The sequence below is a fragment of the Scophthalmus maximus genome, chromosome 22 (assembly GCF_022379125.1).
Source record: "Scophthalmus maximus strain ysfricsl-2021 chromosome 22, ASM2237912v1, whole genome shotgun sequence".
Classification (NCBI taxonomy): domain Eukaryota; kingdom Metazoa; phylum Chordata; class Actinopteri; order Pleuronectiformes; family Scophthalmidae; genus Scophthalmus; species Scophthalmus maximus.
The window spans coordinates 4,342,738-4,362,854 of NC_061536.1; the positions used below are offsets into that span (position 1 = coordinate 4,342,738).

General features: G+C 43.2%; 1 protein-coding gene and 1 long non-coding RNA gene across 5 annotated transcripts in view; both read right to left on the minus strand.

Annotated features, from left to right (window-relative positions):
• Window positions 1-3,893, minus strand: part of LOC124849779 — a 44,268-nt gene extending 40,375 nt beyond the window's left edge. For all 3 annotated transcript variants that reach the window (XR_007030338.1, XR_007030336.1, XR_007030337.1), the window contains exons 1-2: window positions 3,394-3,893; window positions 2,432-2,530 (exon numbers count right to left, since the gene is read on the minus strand). This is a non-coding gene — a long non-coding RNA (uncharacterized LOC124849779). The remainder of the gene's footprint in view (window positions 1-2,431; window positions 2,531-3,393) is intronic.
• A 7,598-nt stretch (window positions 3,894-11,491) lies between these two features.
• vps50 (VPS50 EARP/GARPII complex subunit) overlaps window positions 11,492-20,117 on the minus strand; it is a 100,850-nt gene continuing 92,224 nt past the window's right edge. For both annotated transcript variants that reach the window (XM_035620587.2, XM_035620586.2), the window contains 3 exons: window positions 18,336-18,457; window positions 13,552-13,741; window positions 11,492-13,189 (listed from right to left, as the gene is read on the minus strand). In XM_035620587.2, the coding sequence (XP_035476480.1) occupies window positions 13,070-13,189; window positions 13,552-13,741; window positions 18,336-18,457 (432 nt within the window). In that variant the 3' untranslated portion in view covers window positions 11,492-13,069. The remainder of the gene's footprint in view (window positions 13,190-13,551; window positions 13,742-18,335; window positions 18,458-20,117) is intronic.

Sequence of the window (20,117 nt, forward strand, 5' to 3'; positions counted from 1 at the left end):
CAGAAGTCTATATAGAGAGTAGAGTAGAAATTACCAAATGAACTAACTCCTCCTTCAGAATTACAATGCAACACTCATGAATTAAGATCTTAAAGGGGTTTTGTTTTTTCCAGACCCTTTGATGTATTATTGGAAGACAATGCTGGCTGCATGATAATCATCTAAACCCTTTGATATGAGGAGCATAAGTGCCAAAGCGATGCCCTAAAGCACATCACTGATCTACTTGTGTAACGATATTTACTGCCACATTCATCATAGTATCTCATTTTGTGGAGAAGCGGGGGAAATGCGAGACCCGAGGCTTGTTGGCCGTAATTTGTAAAGTTGAAGAAACGGGGGGGCGGGGGGGGGGGGGAGTATATTTGCAAAAAGTATATTTCTATGAACGTTATTATATTCTTACTCTCCCAGGATGAAAGCAGCCCCAGCACAAGATCCATCTGCCACGCCACTCAATCCAGCTTCTTACCTCACTCATGTAACAACTCTTGTAATGCAAAGCCTGATAAGATCTGTTGACTCACAGTTGAGGTACGACACAGACCGACAGTGTGAGGTTTATTTCACCTTCTGCGACAACAGGGAGGCTTACCTTTACATCCTGCCTGTCCTAAAAGCAGGGGTGAACCTGTCAGTTTGCCCCGGGATTACAAAACATCTTGGGAGATAAACCGTCTCACTCATGTCTTTCTAATAGGACTTGTTCCCTCATTACGCACTAATGAGATTTGCGAGGCAAAAAATTAATTATCAGGGCCCTTGATAGACATGCTATGGCGGCACAGAGGCTTTCCATGGCACAATTTATTTCTGTCCATCCTTTCATTAGGAGCAAAAACTCACATCTCGTATTTAAAAGCACCGCTTTGTTCTTTGTTTCTGTGCGAGTTCGTTTCTGCCAGATATTTCCGCACTCGTGACAGCAAAAATGCAATTGCTCACAGTGAGACGATAATTACACAAACAATATCATTTTCTAGATCCTAGGAAGGCAGGACACTTCAGCACACTTTGACTTGTTTTTTTCTGCTTGTGTACTGACAATGTTGAACAAATAAGCAAATGTATTACTTGTTGACATTGCTCAAATTAGGATTCATCTGGTTATTTCTCTCTCTCTCCTTAAAAGGCAGGAGGTAACACTCCCTCACTGCACTCTACTAACTGATGGGGAATGCTTCTTTGGTATAGACATTCATAAACTAGGAACACAGCTTTTAGTGATTTTGTTTTTTAGGAGTCTGTAAAGAGTGTTTCAAGCATCGAGAATAATTTGATGTAAAATCAAAATGAAGGACATTATTAGAATCAATCGCACCTGTTGAGTTTATACAAAATGTCATCTACCTCTTGGACCATGCTGTCAAACTAATTCTAACACAATACAGCGGAATTATGTCTACAACAGGGCATAAAATTCAGCAGAACTGATCATCTGTACAGGAAAAAGTTCACCAGGCTGTTGTTCCAGTCCGACTATCAAAAACCTTCCAGGTCACTCGGCTACAGTTCAGCATCCATTACCCATGAGCCACGGATTTCAACATGTTCTGTGCAAACACACGGGTCTGCTCCAGTGTTGTCTTTCTTTGACATGGAGAGCTTACGGTGACACGGCCAAAAGAAACCAAAAGTGCTTTAAGTTAAGGGCCCGCAGAGCCTTGTTAAACGCCGGGTTAACAGCCAAAGTTTCCCTTTCATCCAAAGGGTGTACGCTCAGATTTTCCACAGCATTCGGAGCATTTTATGAGGGGTCCCAGCACAGCAGGCGGAGCACTAAGTTATTTCAGTTTTACTATTCCTGCAGTGTGACATACAGCTTTTTGAGGCATCTAGATAAGAAACAGGAGATCGATCTTCTCCCAGATGTTGTTTTTTTTTTCTTTGTAAAAATTGCATTCGTTTGCACTTTTGAAAATGTGGGTTGAATATTGCTTGCAGGTACAAATACATTGAAGTAATATTTTAAAAATTAAGAAGGGATGAATTCACACGAATCAACGCCTTTGTGTATTAACACCACACAACTAGTTTGGTATGGTTCAAGCCGTTATACGAACTCTGGTGTGCGAACACTTGAGAAAAAGAAAGTCTCGCCAACTTTTTAGTTCAACTTGGAGTGAGATGTGTTCCATCAGGGTACTAGTTATTTATGAGGTGAAGATTTTACACAGTGGATAACATAATAATGATAATAATATTAACAAGCTTTTAAAATACAACAAATTGTTAAAAATTTAGATTGTGGTTTCCAATATTTTTGACATCATGATTGGCTGCTCCACAGGAACTTGCATTGCAACACTGTTCCCGCTGTTCCTTTATGTGAATTTCTTTTATTGAATACTTTACATCGGAGGAAGCCCAGAAGGCTGTGAGGTACAGTGTGTGTGGGCACAGTGGGCAGTACCTGCTCTTCCTCTCTTACCTCTCTCTCTCTCTTTTTACTCTCAGTCTCTTCATCTCGTTGCGAATCTCCTCTCGTCCCACAACTGGGTTTTGATTGATGCGGTCATTTCATTTTCGTCTGTGTCAGTGAAGAAAGCAAAAATAGGGTCCGTTGATCTTCATCTTCAAATGTAACCGGGCCTCTGCTACGACAACCTTGCAGTGAAACTATGTCATTTTAACATGCATTTTCAACCCTGCACACACACGTTTGCAAGGTCTAGATAAAGAGCGCAGAGAATTAGTTTCTCTGTGGAGGCAACTACTGACAGGCTATGATCACCACCGGAGGTGCAATACCAACACCTGTAGATGTATGCCTAAACTGCCCCGCCTCCAACAATACACAACCATGATTCAGATTCTTCCACCGATCTCTCTCTCTCACACAAACACACACACACACTCTTACACAGAGGATCCTACAGCAAATAATAATGTTGTCCGTAGAACGGCAGGAAAGAGCCAAACGACAGTGACAACAAAGACCATTTCGGTGAACAGGCTACACAAGCAACACAAAACACAACCATGTTCTGATGCACGCAGACACGTAGAGCAAAAATAAACAGTCCACATAGACACAAAACATATAGAATAACGCACAACAATCACGTTGATCTTGACAACACGTTAAAAGATGCAGTCGCCAAGTATGGCTCAGTAAAATGGTGACGTACACGTTTCACACCAGCCATGTAAACACATTTGGTTAAAGAAAAACGTACCCAGTTGGTCATGAAATACTACAGCATGAAAGAAAACCTAACTGCATCGAATGATTTACTTTGTGGCCCTTAACAGGAAGTAAAACAGGGGATAAACTTGAGGCACAAATGTTTATTGAGATCATCGGGTGAGGGAGCGCCAGACAAGCTCCCCGGCACCCTGCTTCTGCTTCACTGTGGTCAAAATCGGTTAGTGAAGAACTCCTACACGTACCACATGGCCCCGTGTCTCTGCAGGAGGGGGCGGGGCAGCCGAGCAGGTGTGCGTCCTCCTCGTTTATGTTGTTAGCATCGCCCGCTCCGAATGCTAATGCTAGCGAGGCAAGGCAGTTAGCATATGTTCACCGAGGTCCTCTTCTCGCTCTCTCTTCCAGTCTGTCTGTCTGTCTGTCTGCCTCTCTTTTCGCCGTTTCTCTTTTCGCCGTTTCTCCACATTTTTTTTCTTTGAGAAGCGACTTCTCTCTTTCACTCAGCCGGTTTAAATTCGCCACGGTTCCAACCTGAAGTGACGTCATCATCAGGCTACAGACCATGGACCGCAGGCGAACCGATTTTTATTGTCTGTAAATTAAGTTTAAATGTATTTCTCACAAACACACAACAAACACAAACACACAAGCACACACACAATTATTTATATGCTATAATAATATTTTTTTTTTAAAGAGTGGAGAAAAAAAGCAAAGCGACGATCTAGCCCCAGTTGTTGGGGGATTGGACGCCCCCTAGAGGCCGGATGTCCCCTGGCAGCGGCCCAATTTGTTCGCCTTCCGCATCGGTGCCTGGGGGCCTTTTTGTGCTAAAATAACTGTAACATGTAACAACAACTCAGACTACCCAAGCCTCATATTAACTTTGCGCTTGTAAGGACATCTTCTGATTTGAAATTGTGGATTTTCTTCCCCGTTCCTTACACTGTCTGTGGCCACACTGAAATAAATGAATTCAACCTTTTGGGAAAGCATGCTGTTCAACTTCTGTCCAAAAGTTTTAGCGAGATGATCAAGACCATTTTTAGTCTGAGCCAACAGATGGCTGGCTTAGCTTAGCATAAAGACTCAAAACAGACAGCTGGCTTACTTTTCCTGTGCAAAATTATACGGAATCCACCAACCAGCATCTCTAACACGTGCTGATAGATATGTTGATCAACACAATTTTCTCCTTTTAATATTTTGGTTTTCATACTGATTAAACAAACGTAATATTATGTGTTGTGAGTGAGCTAATTGGTTGCTGGTTTAAGAGGTACTTGTTATGTTAATAACTCTCACAGCGTATGTTTTGCAGTCTTGACAAAATCATCTTTTAGCTTGAACAAGGCAGTAAAACACAGACAACTGTATGATATGCTCCACTACTAATAGATACATGTGCATTCATACCATTCAGCACGTGTGCATATTTCAAGCACAAGCAGAATCTTTAATTGATTAAGCATAAACAGATCCCACACACTTGAAGGCACTTCTCAGGCATTAAGTCACACTTAAAAAAGGAAGAGTGTGTTTCCCTCCCGCTGGGTTACATACTAATATACACACCCTGATATCACCTATCAAGCTTAAAAAAAACCTAGACGGTGCCAATCTGTCTCTCGCTCCATAGGTCTTAAGATGTCTGCAGAAGTGGAAGATTAACATCAGCTAAGAAGCTAAACCAACGGATCTTTGAGCAGAAAGCAAACGCGGTCGCTTTTCTCTGCCCTTTGTTTTTCAAAGGTGATGAAAGAAACCGCCCGAATAAATATTGTAATCAAAAATGGCATTTATTTATCAAATATTATCATAATCAATTCAAGCATATGCACGGGACAGACGCATTGCGCAGCCGCTTTGGTGAGTTCACAACGCAAACCTCCAGTTAATTCTGAGGTTCATTTGAATATGCAAATGTTCTGGCTGAGGCCCAAGTAGGATTGGACGGGGTGATTCACCTGAAGCAGGTCTGTCTGCAGTCTCTGTTGTCCTCGCTGCATCCAAGAGGAGATTCTTGAGAACCCGTCAGAGCTCGGTTTGCTGCAGCCCGCAGTCTGCGTACAAACCTAACTCACTGAAAAACGCAACTATAGGCCCTCGGACTTACCAACAATGAAACCTTTATGTGATATTTATACATTACGCACGGGCGAGAAATGCAAAACGCCAAGACGTTCAGAAGGCTCAAATATCATCCACATCTGTACAAATATATCGATGTCAACTGATTGTACTGGACCTGTTAGTATGCTAAAAAGACAACTGGGTTATTTTTAATATTTGGGGTTCCAAGCAAGTGGCTGCCCAACGTGACGTCACCCATAGTTTGTTAACTGAGCGTCCTTTTTTTTATACACAGTCTATGATTCCTCGTTGATTCCTCCCCAATCAACGATCTTAAATCCCAAGGCTGGACGGTGGGTCCGGTCCATGCTGGGGGCACAGCTGTAGGCGGTGACTGTTTCGTTGTGACATACATTTTGTGGAAGACGTGACATCTTATTTTAAATGCAGCGTCACTGAAAACAGGCTGTATGCATTTTTCCATGGGCTGAGCACTTTGATACTGTCACTGTATTTGTAAAGCACCTACGCTGCTTCTCTGATGAAAGAAGATAGTTCTCTCTTATCTCATTCCATTCGGCCAAATGAAGCTTCTACTTTGTGCTTCCCTTTGTTTGCTGCTTCAATACCGTCTTACTGGATTATTACAGTCATTTAGGGTTTGCTCACTTTCAGTTTGCCTAAAGTGGTTTAGGAAGTATAGACTAGACAGGCTAACTTAACTGTTATTTTTTTTGGCGTGTTTAAATTCATTGCAGTCCTGTTGCCCTACTCCTTGATTTCTGACTGATGATTTTGGAGATTAGAATGTTTTGGCCATAACTATGAAAATATGATTCAAGTTGTACTTTGCTGGAATTATTCTTAACGTGCTTTCTTGAACCCCCCCCCCCCCCCCCCCCCCCCCCCCCCATCTGTGAGGGGAAAGGCACAGAGGTCGGACACATTAACATTCACCATGGTGTTTGCACCATATAGCATATATTACATATGTCATAGATTGCCCCTTATAGAATACATTGCATGTGTGTAATATGTCATGCCTCTCCCTTTCTAAGTCGCTTTAACACACACACACACACACAGACACACAGACACACACACACACACACACACACACACGCACGCTGTCGGTAAGAGAGCCGAGCAAAGGCGGTGTGTAACTGCTCTTGAAAAGTAGCTGTCACGGTTCGAGGTTAGCCTAGTTCCGGTTAAACCTTCATTTGCCATCGCCTTGACTCTGGCTTCCTTAAACTCCCCGATCTGTAGGCCACAGCTCTCCTCTGAGTAATGAGGAACAGGGGATGCCGAGCGGAGCATGTTGGGCCTTGTGATAACCAAGTGATTGAAATGGAAGGTACAGTGTACAGATTATCTCACCGAAAGCAATGTGGAGGAGCATCTGACAAATCGGCCTGTGAAATATTGATCTATATACGGTAATGGTGGTCGTGACACGTTCGCCACAGAAGACAGAGGATGTGAGCGGGTGTACTTTCCTGTGCGTGATGTATCGCTATCATTATTTCGCCATTCAATAAAGGGGAAATACTGTGGGCTGTACAACACCTTTATGCTGTGCTTCATTCTTGCAGTATTAGTATTATCTAAAGGACAAAAATGTGATGTGGTTGTGTCTTTGAATCACGGGCTCGGGATCGATAGGCACAACGTTTCGCCTAAATCTAATTCAAACATGCAACAACGGCGAGTCTGGCGGTCTCGTCCTTAAGGTCAGACATGTTTTTTTAATCACACGTGGCAGATCGTTTGTCTGCATTATGATACGGTCGAGCCTGCAGAATGTCGATGCTGTTAAATGTTGACCCGTATTGTGTGTTGGATTCTCCCCCCAGGTGATACAACTTTGAAAGGTGATCTGAGGACATTGGTCAAATAAAGAGGAAGTGGAACAAAACAGCAGAGTGCCTTTATTGTGCTGAAAGTCAATACTACACCGGAGATCAAAACACACGCTCATCAGGGCTATTTGCATATCGTGAGGCCGTGAACAAACTGCAGTTGGATGCGTGTGATACTGTAGCTCGTGAAGTCCAGAGACTCTCATCTGTTTCCTGTCGCACTACTTGAAAGTCATCATCTGTTTGTCGAGAGGGCGGACGTGAGCGGCTGGGACCCATGAAATTAGGTAGAATAATCATTGGCGATCATGTTTGTTTAGGAGTATAAATATTCCACCCGTTCTCCTACTGTGTGTAAACATGGATTAGGCGTGGTGGATGTAAAAGTCTTGTGTTGTCAGGAATGTGTAAATCATGCCTATGCAAAAAAAAAATATTGAAATCCAATGAATAGTCTATGTGTTGCAAAGTGGCCTCGGGGCACCGGTGTTATTTTTGAACAAATACATGAAATACACGAAAAAGAGGGAATACCAAGGGGACACAATGTCACTGTGATGCAAAGCAACTGAAACCTTTGAAATAAAAACACTAAGAGCGGCATCGGTTTCACATCTGCAGCTCTGGGTCTGTAGATCCAGTCTGACCTGTGCCGTCTCTGAACTCGGTCGTGGACTCTTCAGCCGTCGTCTGTTTGCTGTCCGTGCACAGATTTAACGATTCGTGTTTCACGTCTCAAAGTTACAAAATGAAAAAAACTTTGGGATGAACAAGTCTTGTGGCCGAAAGGAGCTTCCCTACGGCAAAATAAACCTCTGTCTCCTCGGGGGAAAAAATGTGCGTGAGATACAACCCAGGTAATTTACACCTGAATATAAATCCAGAAGAGAGAGAGAGAAAAAAAATCAATACTCGTTCCTCGATTCCTTTCGTTTTCTTTCCTTCTTGTTCCGCCCTCCTACCATGAAATCCATCCATGCATTTCTGTTTTTTTGGAGGGGAGACAACTACCCTACCTCCGTCTGTCTGCGATAAACGGAGACCCTGATGTTTCTTGAGAGGTTTTTCCCGCCCTGCTCATGTTTTACGACCACACGCACAACTTTTTGTTTGTTTCTTGCCGCCCACAGCCAGTCAAGCAAAAAATTAGCAGCGGCTGGTGCAAAGACATTCTCAGAGGGCCGTCGTGAGAGTTTATGCAGTGAAGTTGTCATCCAATTAGCTGCTGTCGCTCAATAAGAACAGAAAAATACCGGCATTATGTTTCATGAAATATTGCAAAACACGCAGATTTTTCAGATTTCTCAGATTTCTCAGAGATGTAAATTACCCCTCTTGCATTCTGCAAGATATCTATAACTATTTCCAAACAACAACAAAAAAGCCCATGTTTGCAAATGGCCAGATGTAATTTTTTTTCTTCTGTTGGCTTCAGTTATTATTGACTTTGATAGAAAGCTGAATAATCTTCTCAGCATTTCCAATTTGCACCGTGCAACAAATAGCATAGTGTTCTTGAACCACATGCCATATAAACATTTCTGAAATCCCTTTCCCAGCACATTAATGGACATGTTTGTCCGCTGATAGGATCAAATCAATAAGAGCGCTTTAATGAAAAGCTCTGTGAATACACTTGGCTGTCATTATGAGAGAGAGCGAGCGGGTTTTTCTAAACCGCGCGCGGTTCCCTCGTCGCAATTTTTTCGATTGTCTGCTCTTGACGGAGGGAGACGCTGATATTAAAAGGTCTTCGTGTGTGTGTGTGTGTGTGTGTATGTGGGAACCAGTTTGCCTGACACCCCCAAGGGCTTTTATCCCTCGATCGCTAAGCTCTCCTGCCTCCTCCTTCCAACGGGATCTTCACAGGGCTGTATTTTAATAATCCAAGCACATGGGGAACTAAGTCCAAACGTAGTCCAAATTAGTTAACTGAACCGCAGAAGAAATGGTCAACAGTTCTACAGTTCTGACCTTATTGCGTCTCAAGCATAACATGCACCAAATGAATCAGAGCGACGTCTCCTGTTCCTTTTCAGAGCCAGTTGCACCTGGACCGTGGCGGATTGCCAATCGTCGGGGGCGGATTTGCCTGGTAGTAAGAGAATGCGTCTCTCAGGAGGAAATGGAGACAGCAGGGCCTTATTTCAACTGGGGGGAGGGACTGAGAGCTCGTCTGCAGCCCACCTGCACATGCACCTGCACCCGCAACCATGCACCGATTGGACGACACAAGCTGTTTTCTTTTTTTTCTTTTTTTTTTACAACCAGTGGAGTGGCCCCCTGCTGGTCATTTGAGAGAATACAGGCTTCAGGCACTAAACCGCATCGGCTTCCCTTTCCGGACCCGGAGACTACGTCCATTTTTATATACAGTCTGTGGCTGCATCAACTGAATTTCTGTGGTTTGAAAGTTTAACTCCAACAATCCTGCAAGGACTTTTATATAACAGACACATTGTTTAATGTGTAATATTCTATATCAACATCTGTCATAATTAAAACATGAGAAACTGGAACTGAAACGATTGAAAAGCCGAGTGAGTTAAAAGTAACACGTTAGCATGAAACGAGCACTTATCAGTCAGCGATAGAGCTCATTGTTCTTGCACAGGTTATATTCTGATTTCCAAAAGATCTCCCGGTTGGGGATGGATTGTGCATTCAAAAGAAACGATATCAATCAACTTCCAGGGAAACAAAAACAAACAAAAGAAAGTTGCCCCTGAACATAATGCAGCCAGCAATTACATGTCTATAACAATATGTGACTGGGGGGAAACAGTTCAGTGCCGTATGAAAGTAATTTCCCGAGAGTCCTTGGGGCTACAGTATATCCACCATGCATGACCTCCTTTACCCACATCCTGATATGTCAGGACGAGTGACGAGATAGACAACCTCTGCAAACTTTCAACCTAATGAAATCCTCTAATCAGCATTTCCATGTATCTGGAAATCCACTGTGGGGAGACGATGGGTGGGCAGCAACTGGGCAGCGCTCAGTGGAACAAGCAGAGAAAAAGGAATTTCTCCTTTAGTAATTCATTAAAAAAAATAAAAAAACGTCCAATCAACTTTGATTACTAGGAAAACCCTTAAAAAGTGAGTTTGGGGGGGTTTGTAATCAGTGTCACAGCTCAAGATTTCAAAGAGCCTTGATTATTAACTGGACGGCCTGAGAAAATTCATACTTTTCCCACTGAGCGACAGACCTTTATAGGAAATTGCCCAAATGTTGTCTACTCATGTCCTACTCGAGTATCAGAATCTGCTCTGGTTGTCGACCCCCCACCCCCCAGCCCCCTCCACACCCCCACTGTCAAATCCTGTCTTATGAATCATGTTAAGTATTAATAGCCTCTGCCAGCGATTGTTCTCGGTTAAATATGTATGAACAGACATGAATGACGGCTGAATGGAGGCACACTAACAGACGGGGGCCATGTAGGGCAGTGATGGTGATTTTCTATGGACTTGGCTGGTTGAAATTTTCAGACGCACAGGAGCAAAAAAGAGCGCCTGGTCTTTTATCCCAAAATGCTCACTGGACCACGGCATCACAGGAGACAGGAGGGAGTGCGATCCAGCCGGGCACCCGACAGTGGTGCTGGGAGGGTCGTGACTCGAAGTGTTCGATGGTGGTGGGGGGGGGTGAGGAAATCGCTGCTCGGAAAAAGGTGTGCACAAGAGCTGGATGGCTGGGTGTGAAAGCACAAACTGTAAAAAAAACCACCGAAACGGGAGGTGACGCTGTCACCATGCCATCAGGGATTCTTGTAGGAAATATTGAATGAAATGAATATAGAGTAATTGATTTTGGCAAAAGCTCATATCCTCAGATCTTTTACAAAAAAATGGTCTTCAGGATATTCAATTTCAATTGTAAGGTCGACGGCTTTTGGAAAAATCACATTAAAAGAGTTGGCAAATGAATCCCGAGTGAGGATGTCATCACGACCCGAAACCTGTTACCCTTGATTCAGTCGCAATAAAACATGTCAGTAAACCATTTTTTTGTATATTTTACCAATAACTAAGGGCTAAAAAAAAAATGTATTTACAAGACAAATATTGTCATTAAAATCAGACCTGCTGTGTCTTTCGTCTCCAAACCAAGAAAAAAGGAAATTACAACCATCATTCGATTAATGGGTTAGGGTCAAGGACATTCCTGTCCGTCTCCTGCTGAACAAGACGGCTGAGGGCCACATTAGTTAGTCCGACAGCGTCCCCCTGAGACGGGCCTCATTAGGATGGACAGTGGCGCCGCTGAAAAGTGACACTGAAATATTCTGACGCACGGCAAATGTCAAACTCCACCAAAACTGCTGTAACACTGGTGTTCAACAGATTATGCCATTTTAATCGTGACACCGCGGCTGAGGAAGAACCACAAACAATGAAGTGTTGTTAGCGTGTTTATTACGTTGGAATCATCTCGGCTTAACCTACGATTCCGACACTGATTACTGATTTCCCCTATAGTGCACTCGACCCTTGATGTAACTGACGACGTTTAGATATTTGCTTGTTGCTTCATTCTATAAGTTACGAGATACCGAGAGGTGATGAGCGACTCCCAGAACTGATCATATAAAATCATAACCAAAGACACAAAGCAGGAAATAAATACACTGTTCAAAAACATTGACATCTACAGTATTTTGTCTTGGAATAGTTGTACACAAAGTATACATGAAGGTGCATCACAAACGGTAACTTCATTTTTTTTTTTTTTTTTTTTTTAACGATTTGACATGAATCTAGATCTGCCCCCGTGGCAGGCGTGGTCAGGTCAAACTAATGGAGAGGACTGCTGGGGGCAGCGTTACAGCCTGGAGGGAAAGCTGCTCTGGTAGTTTTATCACCATTCAACCACCAACTCATTATCAGTGTTTTGACTGCACAACCCGACAACATGGATAAAAACACAAGCCAACATTTTACTGTTCAGCACGAAGGCCGGAGACTCGAGTCCAAGATAAGCACCTTCACAAAGACGTTCATGAACTCACCCCGGGACGATAAAATCAGTTCGTCCTCAGAAACAAACAAACAAACAAACAAACAAACAAACAAACGCAGCTGGTGCAGATATAATCTATAAAGTATGTTAAGGCCAACTACAACAATTTATATTATTTTCAGAATCATCATTATATTAGATTTTACGTAATTCATAGAGAGAAAAAAATAAAAAATTGGAGAAACAGACGATGATGCCGTGGAATATACAGCAGACACACGGGCCGGAGTAGCTTGAATGATTTAAGTGAACAATAACCCAGATTTACTTTACTGTATCTCCTACAGAGAACACATTCAGATCGCAGAGCTGTATGACCGTTCTCCCTCCGGCAATATCTACCACAAAGATCAACAACGTCACGTGACAATCGAATTCAGGCGACTCATGAATACTCCCCCGATTGTTTTCTTTTCATCTCGGCGCAGGAGTTGTGTCAGCAAAGGAGCCCATTTGGTGAAAAAAAGACGGGACGCCATAAACGGCCACATGTTCACATCTGCACAGTTAGATCCTGCAGAACGAAACTCAAGATCTGTTCCTTCACGGTCACGGCAATATTCGCAGACCGCTCGCTCTAGACATTCATTAGCAGCACGTGTGTTAAATGAGATGGTGAGTGCATCTGTGACGGCACGTCCGTGAGCAGAGGGACTGAAAAGCATGCGTGAGTGTGAGTGTTAGTAATAATGTCCGTCACTGTGTCTCTTCTTGATAACATAAAGACTGCAGGTTAACAGAGAGCTAGCGCCTGGCTAACATTTGAGCTATAGTATACAGTAGCTCCACTACTGTACATGTATGCGCTGTAGTGGCCGTTGAAGACACGTCAACATTGGCATATGCCCGAAACAAAAACTGAAGACACCCGACGCCGGGCTCCACCGAGGGAGTTCCTCTGCTGCTCCGTCCGTCTCCGTGGGTCGGTCGATGCGTTTCCACGTCCGCGCATCGGTCTTATCTCTTGGGTCTGTCAATGTCATCGATGGCTGCCAGGAGTTTCTGGCGAGCTTTCTTGTTTATGTGCGAGCCCAGGCAAACATTCACCAGGTTGGCTAGCTGCTTCATGGAGTACTCCTGCAGGAAACACACAGAGAGTCGGTGAGTAAAGCAGATGTAACATCGGCAGGACACTGACGTCCTAACGGTCCAGGGCTGCTTTTCGGACGTGCACCGAAGTCCGCACACTTCCCCGAACCCTTCGGGTACGTCACAACGCAAATGTTGCTCCGGACATTTTCAGGAACTTAGTCAAAATTCCAGAAAATGTCCAATAGAGCCAATGTGAGACCACAGGAGGGAGATTTACGGAGATTGAGCGGGCGCTCTGGCCAGCTGCCAAACCCCTCTCCTGAATGTTCTGGAAATGTTCCAGTTTGTGTCTGACAACGGCTCAACAAAGGTCACTACCCTCCGACCGGCCCCTCCCACCGCCTCACCCTGTGGTTCTTGATGAACTGCTCCATGTCGTTCTCCGTCAGGTAATAAGCCTTGATGTAGGTCTCCACAAACTCTTTGTCGGGGATGGGTCGCAGGTCCGTCAGCTTCTCCAGCTTCATGAGGAACTGCTGGAAGTCCAGCTGCATCAGGGCGCGGCCCTCGTTGCTGCATTTCTTCACATTAGCATATCTAGGGAAAAAGGGACAAATAAGCGGATGGGGAAAGGGGAGGTTGGCATTGCTTTAAGCAGTTTCAGGTTGAGCAATGAGTCAATCCTGGGGACATTTTCATTCTGATTCAAATGCTCTGACTTGAGCCTCTCCACCTGTTCTGAAGCACATACAGGGATTCAAGGTTTAAAAAAAATAAAACTGGGGCTGGGGGGTCTCTAGTCAGGTCAGTGGAGGTTGATCACACGGCCGGGAAAAAACTTAATGGATTTCTCTCACTCTGGCCCAGAGTGGGTCCTGACCTTCCTGGGGGGGTGTTATAGTTCAGTCTACTATTACCCCCACTGGCCCCACTCCTGCCTGGCAACAACGCGAGTCCTGGGTGATCCGACCGCAAGTTGAAAACTCTCAGTGCATCGGCTCACACCCGGTATTCAAACACGTCTGACGTCTCCAGTGACCACTCTGGAACGGATCTCACCTCCTCGTTCGATGCAAAAAAATAAACACGCAATGTTGCTTTTAGTCAGTCAGAGTAGGACTGGCAGGTCGGTCTGTGTGTATATGTGTGTATGTGTGAGAGAGAGAGAGGTTGAGGCTTATGTTAATAATCATACGTGATCTCCTTGTGGCCACTGTTGCTGTGTGTGGCTCATCTGTTTTTATAAATCTGCTCTGAGATTTGCTTTCATCAAGAAAACACAACAACTAATATTAGGGTCAACACAACAGATTAGAGGATAATCAATTGCTTATCCCAGGTTCCAAATGTGTTAAAACATATTTAATCAGCGCTCAAGTGTCCAGAGTCGTAACTCACCCTCGCCTTAGAGACTAGATGATCATTGTCTTTTTTAAAATCACGTCGCTTCAATGAGGTGCACCGTCATGCCCGCACACAGTCTGCCGCCTACTGACCAATCAATTCTTTTGGAAAAATGGCATCGCCGTTTGTAGAAGGTCCCTCAGGGCCTGGTGTGCGGACCGTAATAGGTTACAGAGACGGGCAGACCCCCTATGGCTTTTCCTGTCAATTCTTTATATGAAGAAAAGCTTATTACTTGCAGAGGGCCGGCTCCTCGGCAGGAGTGTACTCCTGTGCAGCGGCCCCTTACCGTCTTCTTCATTTCATTTTTTTCAAAGTCATTTCATTGTGCTTCTGTCGTTTCAGCAACATCATCCTACGGCAGACTTGAAGCACTGAAAGGTTCTATTTGCTGGACAGTAAGACTTCTTACCCCTTCGAAGAATGTTTTGATATTTATTTTTCATCTACTCCAAAGGCTGTTTGACACCTCCGGAGTTTCAGTTAAAGGAAAAAGGGCTAAAAATGACATAGAAGCAATAACAACACATCTAAGCAACACATTAATTTAATGGAACATAAAGAGACATAGATCTACTCGTGCTCCATGACGGGGCTGTGATGTTATGAAGCGGTCAACTTTCACACAGTCTGTGGTTTTTGCCAGCTGTCCTCGCTGCATTTGGCAGCTACAGCTTTAGTTTTTTTTAGTCTGGATTATGTGTTTAACCTTTTTCGCATTCGTCTAATATTATAGTTTGTTCTTCTATTTGTAAAATATGATGCCGAGCTGCCAGTGGACTTCTCCATGTTTGCGACTGGGTCATATGTTGCAAACAGCATGCACAAGCAAAGTTTCACTATATAATTTGCTGACGTAGTGAATGTATAGGGCCAGTGCACCACTGGGTGTGCACACTTTACAGCCTTTTGTTTTTTTTTCTTCCATGGAAGAGGAGGACCCCGTCCAACATTGACGGAGCGCAGTCGCAGCGACAAAGAACTTGAATCCCTGCGTTTATCTCCACAAAGCTGGCCAGCCTCCAGACTTGGTTGCGATGCATTACCTGGGTGCATTACCTCATTTTGTTCTAAGTGAAAAATGTCCTACACACATCATTTAGCTTGCAGGACGACTCTTACTTAGTGGAATTGAACTGAGCAATGGTGTTCAATTGAATGATGTGGTGTTAAATTAATTACAGGAATTCCTCTCAGGAACTTTACCTCAATATCCTCATTATCCTGCATATGAAGGAGAGAGTCAGGTTGCAGCGGTTTGCATTAATCATCAGTGGGCTCCCGTTTGATCCCCGGCTGCTCCGAAGTGTGTGAACACCAAACGGCTCCCGATGCCGCATCATCAGCGTCAGAACAGCTTTGAGAGGTCGACAGACTAGAAAAGTGCTGTATAAATGCAGTCCATATACCATTGTGTAGTTCTCTCTGAATTATTTGATGCATACAAAACTGTCTGCATGATGTGTTTGTGCTTGTCACATGTCAATGATTATTAAACTTTAAGTATAGATGCATGGGGGGGTGCCAAAGCTCTGTCAAAAAGTTACTGTAATAACCTTCTGTTAACAGAAATAGAAAGAGAAGAGGGATGTGACATGTACTTCATTTTTTTTGTAAATGTACAGTTGGCATAATGGGTCATACTTAAAATAATCAAAATGGTTTACAGACAGAGCAATCATAATGGACCTTTTTGTCCTGTCAAGCATCGATTTTTTTTTAATATTATTTGCATATCATGTTATTTTTCATTTGTTTTATTCTATTACATTATTTTTGTCCCCATGTTTGTATGACATATGTTGGACTAAATATTTTTTAATTTTTGACCATTTAAAAAAATGATCATCAATTTAATGTAACGGGAAAATATCTGTATTGTTAGAATATGCAGGATTCCTTTTATGTGCATGTAAACTTCTTCAATGTTCGGTCCGGTTGTTCCACTGTAGTGTGGGAGGTAAACGTGTGTGCGCGCGGTCAGTGTCTGTGAAAGCTCCAGTGCATTACACAGCACACATACAGGTCTGCTCTCTGTAAACTCTCCCTGTCTCACACTTCAGCTTCCTTTCTCTTCCCTTTCCATTCTGTGCCTCACCCCCCCCCCTTCTCTCTTTGCTTGTCAGACCTGCCAGAGTTTGGTGCCGAGTGTGTGATCTGTGGCTCACATTCCTATCGGAGCCATTTCGGCGAGTCTCTGAGGGGGAGACGAGCGCTGGGCAGAGAAACTGAACAACAGAGTAGAAACAAACAAACAGGACCACTCCTTCTTCTCCGTGTGCTGGAGAGGTGGCCAACAGCAGGAGCAGCTGCAGTCGTAATGAGCCAATTTTTAACTGGAAATGGTTCAAAAGTCCTCTTACGCAATGGGAAGGAAAAGTGCTCGGCAAATGTGTGGGGCGGTATACACATTCTCCTTTCCCAGTGAGTGAGGGCGAGCCCCTCCACCTATGGTTATGTGCAATGTTCTCTCCTCTTCTTAAAACACGTAGGGAGCACTAAACCACTTGACAAGCATTTGTTTTTAACTGAAACCATTTTTTTTGTGTGTGTGCCTGCTATCAACCCCGCCAAACACATTTACCGTCGCCTTTACAAATTAGCAGCTCAGGGTTACTCTGGTGACATTATCAATATCAACCGATTAACTTGTTCTCAAAGATTCTGGGGGGGGGTTGGCAGTCACAAATGCAAAAAAAAAAGAAGAAAAAAAGACGTGTTGTTTGAGCTTAGAGATACTATTAATGACAGTGACCTAAGAGTGAAGGAGCATTTTCAAGCAAAAAAAAGCTGCCGGAACAACACACTTACATTTCCAACCTCTCCCTGGTCTTACATAAATAAAACCACTATTCTACAGGTCTGCACTGCATTCAACACTTTTGTGTCCTTCCTCCTTTCAATGCGGTATAATTATGTATCAACTTGAAAAACTGCTGAAATATCCTAAATATATATTTGACACATAAAAACCTTACCACTTTTACCTCATTGACAAACTATCAATAACTGTTGCATTCATTACTGTACAGAAACGCTGACTTTTTCTCCAAAATAATTCTATATTTATGAATAAATGCATTTCAATGGGTAGAAACTGCCAACAGGCATCATTTTCTCATAATACCACAGCTAAAAGATATGTGGGCCAAAGTTCCTTCATACCAAGAAGGTTTGACCTTAAGAGCTTTTATTAACCAACAGCCAAACTCAACCAACATTATGCACATATTTTTATAGATATGAAGAGATTCAATGTTACTTGTGTGCGAAAGCCTAGCGTGACAGAATCAACCAAGGGCAAACTGCAGCCTGGGCTCGTGCTCTTAGGATTCAAGTGCTCTTAGCTGGAATAAACAAAGTCGACAAAGTGTACAGAGACGTCCGTCGTGCTCAGGTATAGTTACGGGACCTCTAGTAAAACTTCTGCAACCACATTGTACAACTAAAATCTTGAAAAAAAATCCACATTACTTTTGCTATTAAGCGCTGGTTTGCTCATAACAGTGTGCAAAGTCAATATACAACATAATTGCCTTTTCATCACGGCGCCACATCGAAGCCAAACCCTGCGATTATTTTTGTCTGAATTGGCAACTTTGTAGGTTGTACAGTTCTAGATCTGTGTCATACCAACTTCTGAGTCAATGTTTACTATAGAAAATGATGTTTTTCCACCGGAGCTTGAACAATGATTCATATTAATCTCTGGCCACAACTTCATCGGAATGACGTCAGGCTGCACACATGCCCTTGAAGCTGAGGAGGTGTTTTATGGCTTCCTTACCCCTCAACAAGAGTCCTGTTGGCCAGACGGATGCAGTGCTCCCACAGGACGTTGGACACAGGCAGTGGGATGCGCACATGTCTGGAAACATCACCCAGCCGCTTGTTAAACTGCTCAAACTCCTGAGTAGATGGAGGAGAAAGCTCAGGGTGAGCACATGCATCAGGTAACTTGAGTATTATAAAAACCAGGAGAAATAAATAATGTTCAAAACATGGGTGTGTCTTATATAATAAGATTCACTGGTGATATTAAGATACAGATGAATTGAGCTTGTATTAAAAATACAAAACCTTAACATAAGGTACATTTAAGAGGCAAAAGACTATGACCTATAGAAAGGATTTATGACCACAGCCCTACACATCTACAGCCTCTTAACAGGAAACATGCCGCAGTAGGACTAATACATCTTTGGTTCCCAGAAGGAAGACCTAACGAGATGAAAGTCTTCATGAACATCAGTATGTTTCCTCGGATTCGCTCGAAGCTACTCTGTGTTCTTGGATAAGCCCCACACCAGCTCCCCCCAGTCTTAAATTGTAGAAGCAAACAGGGTTATAAAAACTACCTCATGCTGTGAATTGCACAATCATTCACAGCCTGTGAGGAATAAACTGAATTAGGGGTTTGTATCAGTTTTTTTTTATAAGTAATTAATAGTAGCATAAGTAAATCAGAGCAATGAAATACAATAAATGACATACTTTCCTGGAGTAAGCAGCCCACAGCATGTCTGGGTTAAATTTGACTGAGCCATTTTCACGATTTTGTGGTCTGGACTGATGGAAACGAAACATCCCAAAGTGCAGAAAAGACCAGCACAGGAAGTATGAATCCACCGGGGCACTATGCAGGCGTTGAAACAAATCATCTGTGCGCTGCTGGATGCTTTACTCTGGTTTGGGAATGTCCCAGCTGGACTTTTTGTAAAATTTTTGTTGCACATGCAACCTGTTGGAGTCCATTCAGAGTCGACCTTTGGGCACTTGTAATACAAACAAAGTGGTGACCTTTAACTAACTGCTTTCTCTGAAATGTTTAATTATGGATGGACATGTTGCCAATAACAGGAACAAATTGCAGCCCATCGGGACTGTTTTCGTGAATGTGATGGATGTGTCCCAAGTGAAGTTTCTGGATTTTCCACTGCGTATTTAACAAATGATGACTTTAATTCAAACTGCATCATGTTTGATGAAAACAAACCTGAATTTTAAGGCATACATTATCATTAATTCTGCTCCCAGGAAGGAAATGTTGTTCATTCACAAACAGTCTTGCAATAGTTTCTGACTTGAACATTTTGTCAATGAAGTCATTCTGTGGCTGCTGCATTTGCTTGCCACTTTATATGCAAATCAATGCCATTGTTGAATGCCAGTGATCAACCTGAATTCATGAATAAAATATTCTCCAGTGTGCAGTTCCACAAAATGTAGCACACCCTTTCCAATCAGTGCACATAACACGATCCACATGTATTATGGGCGTCTGACAAGTTGGCAGAGAGGCTATTAGCACCTGATGGGGAAAAATACATGCTAGTTGTAATGTGCACCATGTCAGTCCATCAGCTGGATCGTTTTGACTCGTTGCACATTTCAACCTGGCCAGTGAGACAGAAACTTCCCCTCAGGTAACTTAGATCATATGCTAAATTAGTCTGGCTCAACGACGCTGCCAGAACCAGACAAAGATCTATAAGCCCTTTAGAGCCTTTTTCTTATGAGCAGATAACTGTGAACCCCACGTCTGAATATTTATTTATGTTTATGTACA